This window comes from Drosophila busckii, chromosome 2L (assembly GCF_011750605.1).
Source record: "Drosophila busckii strain San Diego stock center, stock number 13000-0081.31 chromosome 2L, ASM1175060v1, whole genome shotgun sequence".
Classification (NCBI taxonomy): Eukaryota; Metazoa; Arthropoda; class Insecta; order Diptera; family Drosophilidae; genus Drosophila; species Drosophila busckii.
In genome coordinates, this window is record NC_046604.1 from 1,539,407 (window position 1) to 1,558,046 (window position 18,640).

Consider the following 18,640-nt stretch of genomic DNA (forward strand, 5'->3'; position numbering starts at 1 on the left):
TCATATCTCTTACTACTACGATACGATACGATACACAATACGATAAACCATAAAACTTACGCAATACGATACAATATTAAATACGATATACCATGCAATATACGTGATGATATAAATTTTTTGAAAGCTGCATTCATACGATATTGACTGATAACAAAATATTAATAATATCCAATTGATAGTTAATTATAAGTAGATAAGAGATACGATATCTATACGATATACGCTGCAATGAACTAATAAAACGAATTCCTATTGCAATTAAGGCATTCGTATGATAACAAAATATGCATAAAAACAATTGCTAATTAATTAAAGCTAGCAACTTGCATACAAAAATGTTTTGTTTAAATTTGTGCTGTTTCAATATCTGCTAAATCGATTAATACATAGCGGTGATCTTGCTAAACTGGCACAATTTTGCTTTGTATAAACATTTTTTGTTGCAGTATCAGTAGCCAAAGCATGCTAAACATTTTTGTTGCAATTAGAACATTTCGTTTGCTTTGTGTGCGACTCGTCGTATCAGCTTTTTCTGCTTCATAAACGACAACTAGTTTTTTGCTAGCAAATCGCATGCAATAGTTAGTCATTAGTCATAGACTAGCAACAAAACACAGAATGGGAGCGCAAATAATTCAAATTTGCTAGTAGTTCGATAGTCTACTATGCGTATACGTAATTTAGCTACAGTTTGTGTCGTATGCCCAAGTCATTGAGTCATTTGTCAGTGAAGTATCAGGCCTATCGCTTGCTAATGGTTCAATAAACAAAGTTTATGGCGTGACATCTTTCACGCAAATGTGCGCCCAGCCCACTAAACAAGTTGGAACTATTAGCCATTAGAGCTGGGAGCGAAGGCATTCACCTTGCTGGACTGACCACCACTTGGAGCTATTAATATTATCTCTATAGCTGTAGCGACAATGTCGCGCTTTTCTTTTTGGAAAGTGCTACAATAAATTAAAAGCTACTGAAACTGAAATAGAAAACCCCTAAACATGGACACTCCATAAAAATAGACAAAAAGAGATTGAGAGAGTTGGTAGGTCAGCCAGTTTGTGGGTTAAAAACTGGAGCAAATGCATGACACACAAACATTTGTTGTTGTTGTTGTTGCTATTACTTTTTTTTTTTTGGCAGCTAAAGCTCTGACCGAAACTAAAAACTGGCGGCGACAACGACGCACAATAAATTTTCAGCTCCTGACTCTTCTTGCATTTGTTGCTGACCCACATTTTTTTTTTTATTTTTTGTTGCTCGCAAGGGTTAAACAAGAACAACAACAAGTTGTAACAAAATAAAAACTTGCATTCATGCCTGACCCAACAACGATTGCCACTCCACCCAAACACAAACACAGAACTGAACTGAACTCAACCCACTCACACACACAACACAAAATTGCAAGCCTGCGCCGTTAAAAGTCCTCGTTTAACTTTTTGAAGGTGTGTGGCAAACTGCATTTGAAAACTCAACTTGAACTGTGTGCTGAGCGATTTGCGCAACTTTTTTGCTGCTTTTCTTTTTTAGCCAAGTAGCTTGTGAATGGTTAACAAGTGGCCAAGCGCGCAGGATTTATAAAATGAGCGCACAAGTTTCAAATTGCTGCTTAAGCTTACTTCATAGACATTTTTTTGGGCCAGTCTGGCCCATCAAATTACAACTGCCTGAGTGAGCGCCAAGCTGGCGTTTCATGCTAAACAAAACAACAACGAGCAGCAGCAGCTCTAAGCTCTCTCGACTGGCTATTGGCACTGACATGAGCTTAAGCCGCCCATTGGCGCTGTGCTCAAGATTTACGCATAAAATGCGCTTGGCTGCATTTCAGGCATCAGTGGCTACATCAACGAGTCGACAGGCTCGGCCGCTGCTTCGTCTAGATTTTTCACAGGCACAAGCAGCAAATTGCAGCTGGGGAATTAGTTTGGCTGTTTCCTGCTTGACCCGCACCTCACTCCTTGCTTACCCCAAACTCTTTTCCGTTAACAGCTTTTGGCGCAGTTGATTATTTTTTAAAGCATATTTCAGCAGCCCTTGCCCATTACTCTTGCAGTTGCTTTTGCTTTTGCGCGCTCTGTGCAAGTCTCAGCGCTAAGTTGGCGCTAAATTAAAAACTTTTGCATTGCATATATTGCACAAGAGAATCAACAACAAAGCTGCAGCTGGAGAACAAGGGACTGTTGCATTTTTCACTTGCCTGTGCCAAGGGTGGAAAAAAGTTTGCGCTCTGCTTTGCTTGTAAAACCAATTGCAAGGAAAATGAAAGTAATTTTTAGTATTTTGCATTATAAAATTTATAAAAGTCAGCTGCAGGGCCAACAAACAGTGCAATAATATTTACAAAATCAACATAAGCTACATTGCGTATACGCGTAGTGTGTTTATTTTTAAATTTAAAGCTAAAGCAAGCAGCTCTGCTGTACAATTGTTATGCTAAAAAGGTAAAGCGAACTGGCATGAGTAACAAGCGTGTAATTCCAAAGCCAACTGCAACTCGAGAGGCTGACTGACTGACGGTCGGACTGACTGACACATGAGTAAACCTGGGACTGCAGCTTTGGTGCAGCTGCCAAGTGGCTTGTGGCTGAATGCCAGACCCAGACGCAGGCTTTAAACCTACAGAGCTGTGAAAATTTATGAAAAACAAAACACACAAAGACTGCGAAAAATATTAAAACAGCGCAAAAAATTGTGCAGCTAAAAGGAAAAGTGCAGCAGGCAAAAGCCGCAGTAACAAATGAATGAAATGTTCAACAACAAACGCGCTTACCAAAGCATTTTGTCGACTCATGATGTACAACAAAAAATTTACTCTTGCCCATAGCCCCGACAGTTCAGCTGGCTGACATATTTTAACTGCCACAGCAGCTGGACAATTGGGAGACAATTGTGTGTTGCAAGTAAGCTGCTAAGACTCGTTGCTTGCCACACGACCCAAATCAGCAGCAAAGCAACAAGAACTGAAAGCCACATGGAGCGCTCAGCTTGTGGTTTTAATTTTATGCAACATTGTTGAGTCATACGAAATTTATTAATTTATTAATAAATATTTACAAACTGTTGCGCGCACTTTAAAAATTTATTGCTTATATATTTTATATATTTACAAGCTTTGCTTGTTTGTTAACGCTTTTTAAGCTTTACTTTTGTTATACAATTTTTATTGCATACTTTGCGGCATTTCGTTTGTAACTCATTTTTTGTGGCATGCCCCCAAGCCAAATGCTTACTGCACTACACTTTGGCGGCTCAAAGTTTATTCTGCTTGGGTCACAAATTTGAATGCAAACATTTTTTCGGCTGTGTGTGTGTGTGTGTGGGTTTGAATGGAAGCCACATGAAATATGATAATTCATTACACGAGCGTGTGCAGAAGGAAAAATAATGCGGCAGGAAAATAAAGAAACGTCGAGACGACAACACTCACTCAATTGTATCTTATGCAAATTGCCAGTGATTTTTCCTTTTTCCGGCTTCCTGTGTATGTGCTTAGGCGTCTCTCTCTCTCTCGCTGGTTCTCTTGTCCTTTGTGGCCGTCAAGCATAAAGAGAAAAGCTTGCGAAACCAAGCGGCAACAACCAGGGCGAACAGACAGGACAATCCATGTGCAAATGCTGCAAGAGCCGCCCATGTAAAAGATCCTGAGCCCAGCTTTCATTTTTTTTCTTCCAAACAAATACTTTCTTTCTTTTTTTTTGCGTGTGTGTGTGTTTATTATTCTCAGTATTTTGTATGTCTGGCCTGTGCTTTGTCTGTTGTCTGTTGATTTTACGTTTTGCAAAATGTAAGAAAAATATGTCAAAACAACAAGCGCATAAAAAAAAAACAGCAGATGCAAATTTTTACGCGACTGCGGTAAACATTTTTAATTGGAAAAAAAGAGAGCGAGAGCGCAACAACAACAAAAAAAAAAATGTTGTGTTGTGTTTTATTATCATGTTACATAAATTATGTGGCGAGTGGCTAAGCAAAATATGCTGATAATTTATTTGCACAACCAACAAGAGTCGCAGCCAAAATTTATGCGACACGTGAGCACCACAATGGTGTGTGAAGAAAAATTGTTTCTAAATATCAATATATTTTATATCAAAATATTTTATAGCTGCTTTATTATTTGTTCTGCTTTGAGCTGCATTTATCATAAAAATTTTCTTTAAATTCGCATTACAAATATTTAAAAATAAGACAGTTAATAATATAGAAATAAAAATAATATTGAATAATTTAGCTTTGCTTAAGTAAAGACAATTAATTTTAATTAATTTATATATGTATATATAAAAATATTTTTTGTTATATATCTAGTCTATTTATCAAATTAAAGCTTTGACCAATTTTACATCTGTAGAGTGCTCTCTAATGCTCGCACAGACGCTGCCCTTATTAAAGTTTATGCTGACTCATGGCTGCGCTAACGCTGCTTACCAACATGCCAGCTCAGCAACTAATTCTTGCAAAAGCCAATTGACAGCTATGGTCCCCATGAGGCTTATGAATAAATTAATGTTGCAAGCTCAGCTATAGATAAGAAACGAAAGATATAAGGAGCAGGTATATAAAGCAGATGGCAAAGAGCTATATTGAACAACGCGACGTTGCAAAAGATTGCAATGATTGCCTCAAACAAAATTACATAATTGCTTGTTAAGTGGCAACTTTCGATCTCTCGCTCTCCGTTGCGCTCTCTCTCTCTTTCGCGCTCTTTTGTTATCAATCAAATTGCTGCTTCGTATATTTTAATTAACCACTTGCCGCGTTCACGTGTCAAACAGCAAACTGCGCTGAGCTGAGCTGAGCTGAGTTTGCCGCTTAACTTGAGCGCTAATGAGAAAATTGTCAAACCACTCAGCATAAACAGGCGAACGGCCCAACCCCAACCCCATCACGCCCACTAAACTGTCAGCGCATGTGTCTGCTGCTCGTAAACTTGACTGGCTTGGTCAACTCGCTGCTGCTGCTTTCGCTGTTTGTTTTTTATTTTTGTTTGCCTGCGCCTTTAGTGGCTCAGCTTCATTTCGTGCTGTGGCTTTTTATCGCTTTGTTGCTGCACTTGGGCAAACAAAAGTTTTTGCCACGACGACGACGACGACGACGACAGGCCCCAACACATCGAATACTCTGGATAAGAATTCTGAAGCAGCTTCCTGACCCTTACAGTGAGTCTCTCTGCTCTGTGGTTTATTTGTTTGCCTAGCAAACTTTGCTGCTACCTTGTGCACACTCGTTTTTCTATCTATATGTGTATCTATGTCTATGTGTGTGTGTGTGTGGCAAGTTACTTGGTTTCCTATTCGAGCAACTTGGACTGCTGCGCTGCAATCGATGAAGCGTAAATGTTCAAATGCTTAGATATTTCCTCTCAAGTGGCCTGGCGGACGTAAAAAGCCAATGGCCAACCAACAACAGCAACAAATTTTAGCTCGTGCTTTGGTCATTACTTTGGCTCTGGCTCTGGCTCTGGCTGTGTGGCGAGCAATGCGTCGCCGCAGCTGGCAAAAGATACTTTTGTATCTTACAGATTGCCTCTGGGTGTTTTCACTGTGTAAATTTCGCTGCTTGTGCGCACATGCATTTGGGGATTTGCCACTGTAATAAACTCTTGCCACACAAAAAATAAACTGAAAAAACTTTTGTTGTTAATTTTGTCAAGTGGCGATTTGGCATAAATTTTGTTGCACTGCTATTTAATTTTATATAATTAAATATGCTGCTGCAGCATTTAAAGCTTAAAGTTGCTGTGGCAAGTTATGTCTGCGGCTGTGTTGGTGGCAATTGGAATATGATAAGTGATGCTGCCAGCAGCCACAACAACAACAACAAGAACAACAAAAAGTGCAAAGAAAATGTTGAAAAAACGCAGCAGCAAAAAGTCAAAAGTTTTTGCGTGCCAAGAGTGAAATTGAATTTTGCGCTCTTGATAAAGTGATACAGGCTGAAACGAGGGTAGGGGGGTGTGGTGAGCTGCTGTTGAAAAGGGGTTGACGCTATATGATGCGCGCATGTCGCTGATCAAAAAGCAGCGACGCCGGCAGCAGCAGCAGCAGCACAAAAAGTAGTCAAAGCGTTTGAAAAAGTTTTTTTTGCTGCGCTTTTGCTTTTTTTTTGTTGTCGCTTGAGTGCAAAACTTTGAACTGCATTGAAGCTGATAAAAGGGTGGCAAGGTGTGGTTGCAAACGCAGTTAGAGCGCACAGCAGTTAGTGCGAACTTTCTAAGTATTCGAACTTTAAAAAATATATATTATTTTTTATAAAAATATATTTAAACAAAGCGCAGAACTTTGCTCATATAATTGCTATTAAGTTTTGCTGTGGCATGCAACAAGTGCGTGTGTGTCTGTGTTGCTTGCAACAAAAAAGTTTCTAGTGTTTTGTTATTGTGTAAACATGAGCGAACTGAAAATAGTTGCCATATATGTAAAGAAAACAGCAAAATATTTTTCGGGGCCAAGTTTTCGAAAGTTGCAAGTTATCTGTTGTTATGCGGCAGCGGCAGCGGCAGTGGCAGCGGCAGTTGCAAGACAAGAAACTTTTTCAACTGGGGCCAGCAGCAGCAGCAGCAGCAGCCGACAAAAGTTTCTTAAGCCATGTTAACCGCACACATTCGCACTATCAACGAGCCAGAGCATTGAGGCAGCTGCTGCTGCCGCTGCATGCAGCAAAGTCAAAGTGTGGCAGAGGCTGGTGGTGGCGGCTTGGGGGCAACATGTGTGTGTGTATATCTTGTCTGGCACTTCGGACCGGTTTTTCCACTTTTTGCCAAAGCAATTTCGGTTCGCAATGTTGCAAAAAAGTTTGTGCAACTGCGCCGCGACTCTTGACTCTTGAGTTTGCCGCGGGAGCAGCGAACAGCGCATTGCACATCATCGAAGAGTTGCTTGCTACTTTTTTTTTTCTTTTGTGATACTGCATTGTCATGCAAAAGTGGTAATGAAATAACGGTACTGCCACCCACACACACACACACACACACACACACACGCACACACTCAACCACAATTTAAATGCAAAAGATCTTGGGCATCAAGTCAGCCTCCCGGTCTGGCAGATTTCTCCTCTTAACCCATTGAGAGAGTGCCACACAGCTGGCGAAAACTTTGTTTTTGTTTGCACTTGCGGCATACTTCCCATAATGTCAAGTCACAAGAGCAGCTCCAGCTCCAACTCGAGCTCGAACTGCTGCTGCTGCTGCTTTTGTCAGTTGTAGAATCTTTAGGCAAAAGTTTCTCCTGTGCCAGTTCACAAATAGCACTTGTAGTTTTTTAGCTAAATTAATGAGTGCTTTAAAAATAAATAAATAGAATAAGAAGTCATGCAAATTAAGCAATTGCTGCAAGAATTTCTCATTCATTTATTAGATTTTGTCGTTTAATGAGCACAAAATATATAAGATATATAAATTGAAGCTCCTTGCAGAAATACATATAAAAATAAAAAATCAAGGCAATTAAGCAAAAGATTCAAGTATTTTCATTAATTTATTATGTTATTATTGTAAACAAATAAGAAGTCATTCAAATTAAGAAGAATTCATCATTCATTTCAAAGTTTTGTCATTAAACACGCATAAAATATAATAAATAAATTAAGTAAATATTTAAAAAAAAATAGTTACGAAAATAAAGCACAAGCTTCAATAATTTTTATACATTTATTATGTTTTATATAATAAAAATATCAGTATATAATTAAAAAATAATTATTAAATGCATGACTTCAAGAATTTTAATTATTGTGTGTTAAATTTGCATAAATATATAATAAATTAATTAATAATAAGCAATTGCTGCAAGAATTTCTCAATCGTTTATTATGTTTTAGTTTTCGTCATTTAACAAGCATAAACATAAATATAAAAAGAAAAAAAAAGAGCTTAAAACAAATTATACAATAAATAAATAAACAATTATGAAAAATAAGAATTTGCTGCAATAATTTTCATTCATTTATTATGTTCTGTCAAGCATAAAAAAAATAAATTTAATAATAATTAAAGAGCTAGCAAAAGCTTCAATAATTTTCATTCATTTATTATGTTTTAGTTGCGTCATTCAACAAACATAAATAAATTAATAAATAGTCATGCGAATTAAGCAAATTGCTGCAAGAATTTCTCATTCATTTATTATGTTTTAGTTGTTGTCATCTTAACAAGCATAAAATATAACTTGACTTGACTTTGCATATCGCTGACACCTACACAAACTAATGGGTTAAGCTGCAGTCGCACTGCTTACCTTGCCCAGTTACTTGGCTTTCCAACATGGCCATCAATATTTTTGCCGCTGCTGCTGCTGCAGACAAAAAGAAAAGCGAAACTGCAGCCTTTAAATTGCAATCTTCTTCCGTTTGGTTGACTTTTGCTGGCGCGGCAAAGGAGAGAGAGAGAGCGAGAGAGGATAAACGAGCGCAGTTTAAACAGATAACATTCATTGTTACGCCCACACGCCCCCAATTCCAATGTAGCCACCAATGCTGGCTGCACCTTCGTCTGTCTGACTCATAAGAAAATTATGTTGCATTTTATGTGAGAGCGCGCGCGCCATTGCAGTGCAGTTTTTATCGAGTCGCCTTGGAGTCAACTTGTGTGCCACTGATTTGGCTTAAACTTGCCACACACACACACACCCATACATATATAAAGACATTAAAGCCAAAAAGCGTAGATACGTTACGTATACGTAACGCTGCTTTTGGTGCATTGCCAGGCGCAGCAGCAGCAGCTCAAAGATTTGTTGCCGCTGGCTAAATAATAAGACATAATTCCTTTTAGCCAGTGCAGGCCATTTTTGCTTCGAGCCATGTTGCTACTTGGCTTAGCTCAAACTGCCTTTTTATTTTTAGCCCAATTGTGTGCTTAGCCTTTTGTTTTTAGCCTGCTTTGCATTAACTGCAGTCAGTCAAGCGCCTATTAGGCTTTAAGCTTAATTATCTATTTGCTGCTGCTGCTCCTGCTGTTGGCCAGGCTTAATGCCTTTTAGATAAAGCTGTCATAATTTAATTGGTCAAATTATCGCAGCAGTTGATACTGCCAGGCAATTCAAATTGCCATTAAACTGGCAAAAATCTATGCGAAAATTACAATGTAATCGAGCAGAGTTCGCACACACACACACACATTAGCAGTGTATATGTGTGTATGTGTGTGTGTGTGTATTCTTACGTTTTAGCTCCAAATTCAATGCTGGTAATTAACTTTGAAAATCCAATTATGGCAAAACTTTTCTAAAGAATATGTGTGTGTGTGGGCGTGTGTGTGTGTTTGCCTATGTGTGAGTGCATTTATAAGTGATATGCAGAACATGCAATTAACAAGAGCAAATTCACTCGACTCGACTCTGCTCTCGGCCTTTGTGTGTGTGTGCGTGTGCGTGTGCGTGTGTGTGTGAGCCTGCAGCTAGCACTTGCTTCGTTTGCTTGCCGCTTCGCATGTTGTGTTTGCTTTCCCTGTAGGCCGCTCCAAAACTTCTCTAGACGTGGCTGCAATTTAGTGTGGCCATAAAAAGAGTGGAAACCCTCAAGCGCCTCTCGGCCCGGCCAGCCTGCTGCTATTGTTTCCATTTTAATATAATTCTCACGTAATAATTGCGTTTGAGCAGTGTCAAACTATAGCCAACAATAGTCGGTTTGGCTTTGTTTGTGCGCCGAGCTCTGATAGCAACGACCAATGACCGCACCGAATTGCCCAATTGAGAGTCAAACCAAAATTTGTATTGTCTCCCCAGTGACCAACAGCTCAATACAATTTGCTTATAATAAATGAAACAATATCTTAATATGCGTCTCTATATATTTTGTTATCAGCTTGAGCCAGCTTAACTTTAAACTTTGCCTTAAATTATTTAACGTTTTTTACTTATGGCAGCCATGTTTGTTTTTATTATGTATAAATTCTATCCTTTTTCATTTTGCTTCTTGTGTTTAGTTATAATAAATTGTTTTCACCGGAAATTGAAAATTTTCTTTTGCTGCGAGTTGCTTTTTTTTTTTAAGAAAATTTCTGTTTTACTCATAATGACAATTTAATTAGTTGCAAGTGCCTGTTGGCACCGCGCTGCGCCATTTGCCAGCTCATTAAATGCACTTAACGGAAAACGTCGCTTCGCGCTCTCTGTTTTTTGCCTTTCGTGAATTTTTAATGAGCAGCAAGCTCCAAGCTGCTGCTGCTGTTGCTGCTGCTGGGGACCCAAGCAGAGTGGCCAGTAGGCTTGTTGCCCATGGGCGGTTGTTGTGAATTTTTTAATTAATGTCAAATTGATAGCAGCTGCAAGAATTGTTTTTCAATCTTACATATGTGCGTATTGACTTTTCGTGCGAACAACAAGGCGTATGCGTAATGAGCTCGCAAGAAACGAACTTGGTGCAAGTAGCGATGGGCGAGTTCGAACAACAAGGCGTATGCGTAATGAGCTCGCAAGAAACGAACCTAGTGCAAGTAGCGTTGGGCGAGTTTGAACAACAAGGCGTATGCGTAATGAGCTTACCCGAGAACTTAGTTATGATACTTCATTTGTATTGAGTTTGAGCAACAAGGCGTATGCGTAATGAATAAATGAATTTAGTACAAGTAGCGAGAGTTGAGTTATGAACGAGTTTTGAGCAGCAAGTCCACTATGCGTAATGAGCTTTGCCCGGAACTTATCTCGTTGCTTCATTTGTAGCGAGTAGAGTGGTTAATAGCGAGTAGAGTGTTATGTAGCGAGTTATGAGTAACTAGTGCTCAACTTGAAGCCATTTCCGCTAATTTGTATTGACTCTTTAGTTCAAACAACAAGGCGTATGCGTAATGAGCTCTGTAGAAGGCAATTAAGCATTCATTCGTTGATTAATTTGTAGCGAGTAGACTTATGAACGAGTTATGAACAGCGAGTGCTGCTGCTTGGAAATCAACTTGAATGCATTTCTGGCAATTTGCCTAAGTGGAATGGACTTTGCTGCTGCTGCGATACCGAATACAAACTTTTAATTAGAAAAGCAGCGACAAAGCAAAAGCAAGGACACTGTGTAGGATGCAGGCTGGCAGGATGCGCCTAGCAGGAGGTGGAGGCGAAGGCGCCAAGAAGCCAGTCAAGCGAAATGAGCAGCAAAATGCGTTGACAGACGACGTGAAAGCAAAACTACAAAACGCGGCCCAGCGCCAAAAAAAAAATGTAACTTTAATGGCGCTCACACACACACAGTGACACACACACACTCACACTTACACAAAGAGACAACGAGAGTATGAATGGGCAAAGTTGCGCCCAGTTGGAAATTTTATGTGGCACACAAACTTTTGACATAAATTCGTTGCTGCAGAAATGAAAACTGATGCTCATTTTTTTTTTCTTCTCTCGCTTTTGGCTAACGCAGCAGCAGCGACTTGCTGGCCACCTTGACTTGAGACAGACAATTCGGCTAAGACGTTGCCAGACGACTGTCAAATTAATTTTAATGCGATTTTCATGGCTGAGCCTGTGAGCCTGTCGCTTGCCTAGGCATAACTTTGGCATTTTAACGATTATTGGGCTCTAATGCGCGCATGCAAAAGTAGAAAAGGGCCCAAGCCAATCTGTTTCGGAGTTAGTCCTAGTGAATGGCAATTGAAACAATCTTTAAATTTAGCACATGGCATCGTCGACGTGGCAAATGCATAAATTTATTGCCGAAAGCCTGAGACTGGGCCTGAGCTTAAACGCCGGCTCATGCATATTTGATGCCAAATATAAAGCGGTCATAAATTCTACTTGAAATTTACGCAGCCAAAGTAAAAGTAATGCTCAAGAACAAAAAAAAAAGCGAAAGAGAAAAACTCACCTATGTCGCTCATGCAGCTCACAGCTCAGTGCTTTAGTACTCAGAACTTTGTCGTTTGATTTTTGTGCTGCTTGTAAAAATCGCTCAAGTGGGCAGCCGATTGGTATTGAGTGGGGTTGGGGGGGGGGGGTCCATATGACAAAGTTGTGTAGCACATTTTCTTTTTTATATATTACTTGCTGCTGCTGTTGTTGTTGTTAATTTTTTTTTTTTTGCAACATTGACAAGCTGAGCGTGAGTGCGTCTGAAGCACACACAACTTACGAGCATGTAATAGCTTATAAAAAATTAAATAAATTTGTTTGGTTTTTGAAGCGGCTTTCAGCTTACAAGTGCGTGTATGTGTGTGTGCGTGTGTGTGTGTTTGTATTGGCAACTTATAAGTGCAAAGTCTTTGCCAGAGAGCAAGTGAACAGTTGGCAATATGTTGTTACTATATATAAAGTCAGCAAAGTAAAGCTGCTTATAGTGTAATATGTTTGAAATGAAGGGCAGCAGAAAATAAGTTAAAAAATGAATTAAAAGGAATTTTCTCTATAGGAATCTAATTAAATTACAGACACAAGTTCATAACTGTTGAAATTACTAAACAGCCAGCACTAATTACTTTAACAGTTAGCAACGTTTTATTTAGATTTATTTATTTATTGAAAATGATTGAAAATTCAATTAATCTACTACATATATTTTACTATAATATTTTTAAAATATTTCTATCATATTGATTTATTTAAGTTTGAATTGAAAGCTATTTAGCCACAAAGTATGCAACAAACATTAATCTCTAACCTTTTACTATTCTCTTCTATTGCAGCATTGACAACCATCAGCTTGCTCAGCTGTCTGGCTCTGGCTGATGAGTCCATCGATACGCGTGAGAATGCGGATTTGGTGCTGAAGTGTCGCTTCAGCGAGAAATACGAGGCGGATGATTTCTCCTATTTCTGGACACGCTCCGTTTCGAATCCGGCGCAATTCGATAACGTGGCCATTGGCGAGGTGCAATTGAGTTCCGGCTATAGGTAAGTTGTTATAACCAACTGTAAATGTAAATGTAACTGTAATCCCAGCGCTGCTGTGGCTATAAAATCAGATTTAATGCTTACGCTTGACGCTCTTATGGGTGTTATGATGTGTTATGGGCAAAAGCAAGCAGTGCCAGTCATTTGTTAAGTTAATTAAATGCAGCACACATACATGCATAACATATACGTGTGTGTGTGTGTGTGTGAGGATAATGCGATTTATGCATGCGACTGACTGGCAACTTAATTAAAATCAAGTTCTTGGCAATTTAAACGAGTCGCACTGACCGTCCAAACGTTGCGCTATGTGCTTAATCCTTAATGTCAATGCCTGCGCTGCCGATGTGTTGAAGCACACATACAACACACACACAACACCACACACACACATAATTATGAGGCACACACACACAGACTATAAACGATCATGTGTGCATGTGTTTGCGTTTGCTTTATATGTTTATGTTTCATTTTCATTACTCGCTCGCCTCATGTTCAGTTGCTCGCACTCGCAGCATTTTCAATTGTATTTTTATTTGCTTCGTGCCTCGACTTCCGCTTCCGGCTAGCCAACTCTGCTGGCCTGGCCTGGCCTGGGCTGGGCTGCGGCCTGTTTTTAATGTTTCGCTTGGCTCAACTCAGTGTGTTCAACATCGTCTGTTTCATTCGCTGTCCGTTTTGCTGGTTTTATGTAACGCATAAATTTTAAGTGCCCAGGCGAGGCCACAAAATGCAAGCGCGTTTGCCTGCCAAATGAAATGCCAGCCAACGAACACACATAGACACACACGCATACGACATGTGTGTGTGTGTGTGAACAATAAAAGCAAATCAACAAAAGGAAAAAAAGAACAACAAATTGTAAAATACATTTTTACTGCAATTTGTGCCGAAAGCTAACAAGCAACAACAACAACAACAACAACAAGGGAACGACTAGAACACGTCCGTTATATCTGTATGTCTAGGCCATGGCTTTAGTTGTGGCCAAAATGAAAATAACTGCGAATATCGCGGCGGCGCTGGCAAAAAGGCCGTGTGTGTATTCCGGAGCTTAGAAGCGAAGCCCCGCAGCTAATATATCGTTAAGCATTCCATTTAACGAGTGAGACAGGACATTTAAGAATGCAATCAAAGCTGCGAAAAAGCACAGCGCAAACATGTGAATTTTAAATAAAAGATTTCTGTGACGAAATACGTTGTGGGAATGCCGCCGCCCATTGTCAAATAATTGGCTGCGGCAATGGCCGTTTAAGCGCAGAGGGAGAGAGAGCGGAAGAGCGAACAAGAATTTCGGTTGAAACTTGAAAATTGCAACAACACGGGGACGCATCGCAGGCCTGAGGGGCTGAGTGTATTATAACAAATTCCCGCTGGAGCCTTTTGGCGCTCAAGGACGTGCGCAGGTCGTCGCTGTTAATGCTTAAAGCGTTCGCTGCACTGTGCTGCTCCCCAGTGAGCAGCGATGAGTGGAGAACTGCGCTTTGCCAGCAGTTTTTTATAATTTGCACTAAGCAGCGACAGCGAGAGAGAGAGAGAGAGAAAGAGAGCGACGAAAGCGAAAATATTCTGTGTGGACAGTCCCCAAGCTCAGGCTGCAAATGAGCAGCAGCAGCCCCGAAGCAAATAGAAAAATAATAATAAAAAATGTAAACTAGACACAAGGACGAGCAGTGCGGTCTGCTGAGAATTCACTCAATTTGACTGCCAACAAATTTTGGTGCCCAACTCGTTCGTTCGTTCCTTCGTTCTGTTGCGGTTTTAGGCGAAATTAAATTCTTTTGCGGTTGTGGGCCAGCAATTAGCAAGAACACATGAAAACGTCAGCATTAATACGCTAAATGTGTCTAGACAGCAAATGAGATGTTATGAAGTGTGTGGCACACTCACTCACGCCCACGCGCCTCCTCAGTTGATGATGATGCCCCCAAATTTGTGTCGGCCTGGCATTGACAAATGAACTTTGAGTCCAGCGCTAAACGCTGCCATTGACAGCAGAGCAGCTCTCAGTCCGCCCCGTCCAGCTGGCATCAATTTTCAGTAGTTGGCCAGGACAACGACAACGACAACGACAATATAATCAGCATGGCAAAGCGTCGCCTCGCTCGCTCTCTCCAACAATAAACACAGATAATTGACAAAGTTTTGAGGAGTGGGGCACACAGGACTGTAAGCTGATAGCTTCAGCTCTTCAGCCTGTTAGGCCTCAAGCATATTTGCAATTTTAGCTATTTGATTGATTTGTTATTTATTTCCAACTCGAGTGCTGAGCAAATATACAGCCAGGCCACTTCAGATCCCAGACCCCAGAACTACAACAATTAAAATTTACAGACTTTAATCTGGCATTAAATTGGGCCAAGCAATAATACTCGAGGAGCAACGTGTCGTTGCATTTGTTGCTATTTTTATTTAGTTGTTTACCTGTAGGTTGCTAACGTCTGGTTGTCAACCTCATCGTCGTCGACATGCAAACGTTTATTGAATGTTGATTTTATTTACATCGACATGTTGAACATGTAAACATGTGTATTTATTTTTATTGCGTAGCAGTTGCAGCAGCTAAATTTAATGTTGGACTCAATTAGTCAAAGTTTGCATTTGCGATTTTTAAATCAATATTATTTTTAGTTCAGTCAAGAAACCAAAGCGAACGTCTTTTCCTATTGCATTTGGAACTTTATTTTTATTCCATTTGGACTTTCTATTCCTATTCCTTTTGGAATTTTATTTGTATGCCATTCTCTATTCCGCTTTCTTTTGGAAGATTATTCCTATTCCTTTTGGAAGAAAAGTTGAATTTGAAATATGTTTGGTCATTTTATTTATTTAATATTCTTTGCTTCCATTTACCTTTGCAGTCTTGACTTTCATCCGGAGCGCGGCATTTACGATCTGCAGATCAAGAATGTTTCATATAATCGTGATAACGGTCGCTTCGAGTGCCGCATCAAGGCCAAAGGCACCGGCGCCGATGTGCATCAGGAGTTCCATAATCTCACCGTACTGACGCCTCCGCATCCACCGGTAATCTCACCCGGCAGCATTGCCGTTGCCACCGAGGATAAGCCCATGGAGCTAACCTGCAGCAGCATTGGCGGCTCACCCGATCCCACCATCACGTAAGCAACACTCTCCATATAATTTAAGAGTTGGATTAATTTGTAATCATATTTCAGTTGGTATCGCGAGGGTACCAATGCTCCGTTGCCAGCGACTGTGCTCTATGGCGGCACCAAGGATCAACCCACCAATGCCACATTGTTGATAACGCCAAGACGTGAAGACGATGGTGCAAGATACAAGTGTGTGGTGCGCAATCGCGCCATGAACGAGGGCAAGCGCCTGGAGGCTGTCACCACATTGAATGTCAACTGTAAGTAGAGATCTTTTAATAAAATATTAATGCGAACTTGTGGCTTTATATAAAGTTTATAATGGCTGTAGAAAGAATGTTTAATGATTAAGAACTTGATTCTTTTTGTTTACAATTATTTTTGGGTTAGGTAAATATAAAAACATTTAAAAATAATGCGGAATGGTTAGAAGCATTTAGATTGAGGCATAAATTTCAATTATTTTCAAACAAAATCTAAATAAAATTCTTGCATTATTTTCAAATATTACAAATATTCCATTAGTCGAATTTAATAGACTTTTCAATAACTTGTAATTAATAATTACTCAATTGAAAATATTACAAATAATTCAATTGTTAATTATATAAAGCAATTGAGACTTGAGCGCTTCATTATCAAGCTACTAGAAATATATGCAAAGCAATTTAAAGTGCTGACTTAATTTAGCTTTGCTAATTGTTGGTGCAGCCCTTGAGCCAACGCCTCTTTAGACGATAACAATTATGTTTAACCATTTGGTTTGCATTTCAGTGTCACTTTAGTTGACCTTTGGCGGTCGAGTGTGTGGTGTGGTGTGTGGGAATAACAATGACTAATTAGCATGTCCCGCAAATTACAATGAGCGGCGCTAACTAAATAGTTGCATAATGAAATGACCAGAGCGGCCCCCCTTTGGCACGCCTCTGGCGCTGGCATACATCAGCGTTGCAACTGACACATTTGTCTGACTGTTGTTAAAATTGCTGCAGAGACAGCAGCAACAACAACTATCATTTATTTAGATGACCCAACAACAACAACAACAACAACAATAGATAGAACGACTGCTAGCAGCTGCTGCTGCTGCTGCTGCTGCTGTTTTTAGCTGTAAATGGATAAACGCATATATCTTTTAGTTCGAGCCAGAGAGCGCGACGCACATAAATTAAACAAAGTTGCTGACGTTGTTGACCTGCTGACTGAACGCAAGTAATTAGAATAGAAATTTATGTGGCACACACACACACACAAGTGTTGCTGTTGTTGTTGCAACAAGTGGCAGCAGTTAATGGCAGCAGGCATTGGCGGCTATTAGAGCTAATCAAAAGGCAAATAAAAGCGCACACATGTGATATATGAAGCGAGTCGATGGTCAGCAGAGTCAGCCCGTAATTAATTCAAAGCGTTGATATTTTGTTAACACGTGGCTTGGCTCATTAAATAATTGCTTAACCTAGTGTTGCAACTAATAATTTAAAGCGTTTTATGTGCCACACGTCGTATGCTTGATAATTACACCCCACGCTAATTAGCAGCTGTAACTCTTTATTTTAACGCACACACACACACAGACAACGCCACAAGCGATTGAACTAATTGAAGCATATGAAATGAAATGCATGAATAAATGAACAACTGACTAAATGAATGAATGAATGAGAGCCGAACGCTCTTGACTGTGGTTTAATTAAAACAGCAGCTCATGCCACGCCCCCGCAACTTATTTGCATACATAAGCCGCATAATTTTGCACACTTTTTTCTATTTAATATAAACATAACTGTTGTTTAGCTTGTTTAATTAGAAATTGTAACAAAAACCGCAGCGATTTGTAATTGTAATGTTTATTAATTGCCCATTTAGTTTAAAGGAGCGGCAGCTACTGAGTTAGATAAACATGCCACAGCTGCTGCTGCTGCTGCTGCTGCTGCAACTAAATGCAATAGAAAAAAAGCAAAGCTCTGTGCCAAGTTAAAGTGCAAATGCCAATGGACGATATGTGAACTCTGATTGTGGAGCAAAGGATTTTACTCTACTTGCGGTCAAGCCTGGGCAACGTAATGCGCTTTTAAGCCCAGGACCTGAGCCCAGTGCTCTGTGTTCAATGTGTGTGTGTGTGTGTGTAAAAAGTTTCGAGTTCTTGCTGCGGTTGTCTGCCTAGCTCCTGCTGCGGGTCCTTGCTCTGGCCTTTTGTGTTGACAACTGCTGTTTGCATTGAGCCAACAAGCATTTGCAGCATTTGCCTAGGCACAAATTAAATCAAGAGCAATTTAATTGCAGACATCAACAGACGTTTTCCGATTTACGCACCACAATAAAAATTCATTTAGAGAGAGAGAGAGAGACAAGCAATTGACACCTGCACATTAATCACCTGAAGCTGGAGTAAGGCAAAGTTGGAAGTGCTGCTAGCTCTGTTTAATGAACTATAATAAGTCATTTGGGCTATAAGTAAGCGAAGCTACATTTCGTGCTAAATGACAAAGCAATCAACATTTAAATATTGATGTAAGCTAGGCTAATACAAATATTATTTGATTGATGTGCTTATAATTAAATTGAAATAAACTTAAGTTTATTGTATACACTGAATATTTAGATATAAACTTAAGTTTATTCTATATGCTGAATATTTAGATAAGTTTCGACAGTCACTACTTCAACTTCTCCTGTTCAACTCCCTAGTCGCTGTTAAGC

At 39.7% G+C, this 18,640-nt stretch overlaps 1 protein-coding gene across 2 annotated transcripts in view; it reads left to right on the forward strand.

The window, feature by feature from the left end:
• Positions 1 to 18,640, forward strand: part of LOC108607852 (hemicentin-2) — a 73,663-nt gene that overhangs the window by 27,738 nt on the left and 27,285 nt on the right. For both annotated transcript variants that reach the window (XM_017998934.2, XM_017998932.2), the window contains exons 2-4: positions 12,614 to 12,821; positions 15,686 to 15,946; positions 16,004 to 16,200. In XM_017998934.2, coding sequence (XP_017854423.2) covers positions 12,614 to 12,821; positions 15,686 to 15,946; positions 16,004 to 16,200 — 666 coding nt within the window. The remainder of the gene's footprint in view (positions 1 to 12,613; positions 12,822 to 15,685; positions 15,947 to 16,003; positions 16,201 to 18,640) is intronic.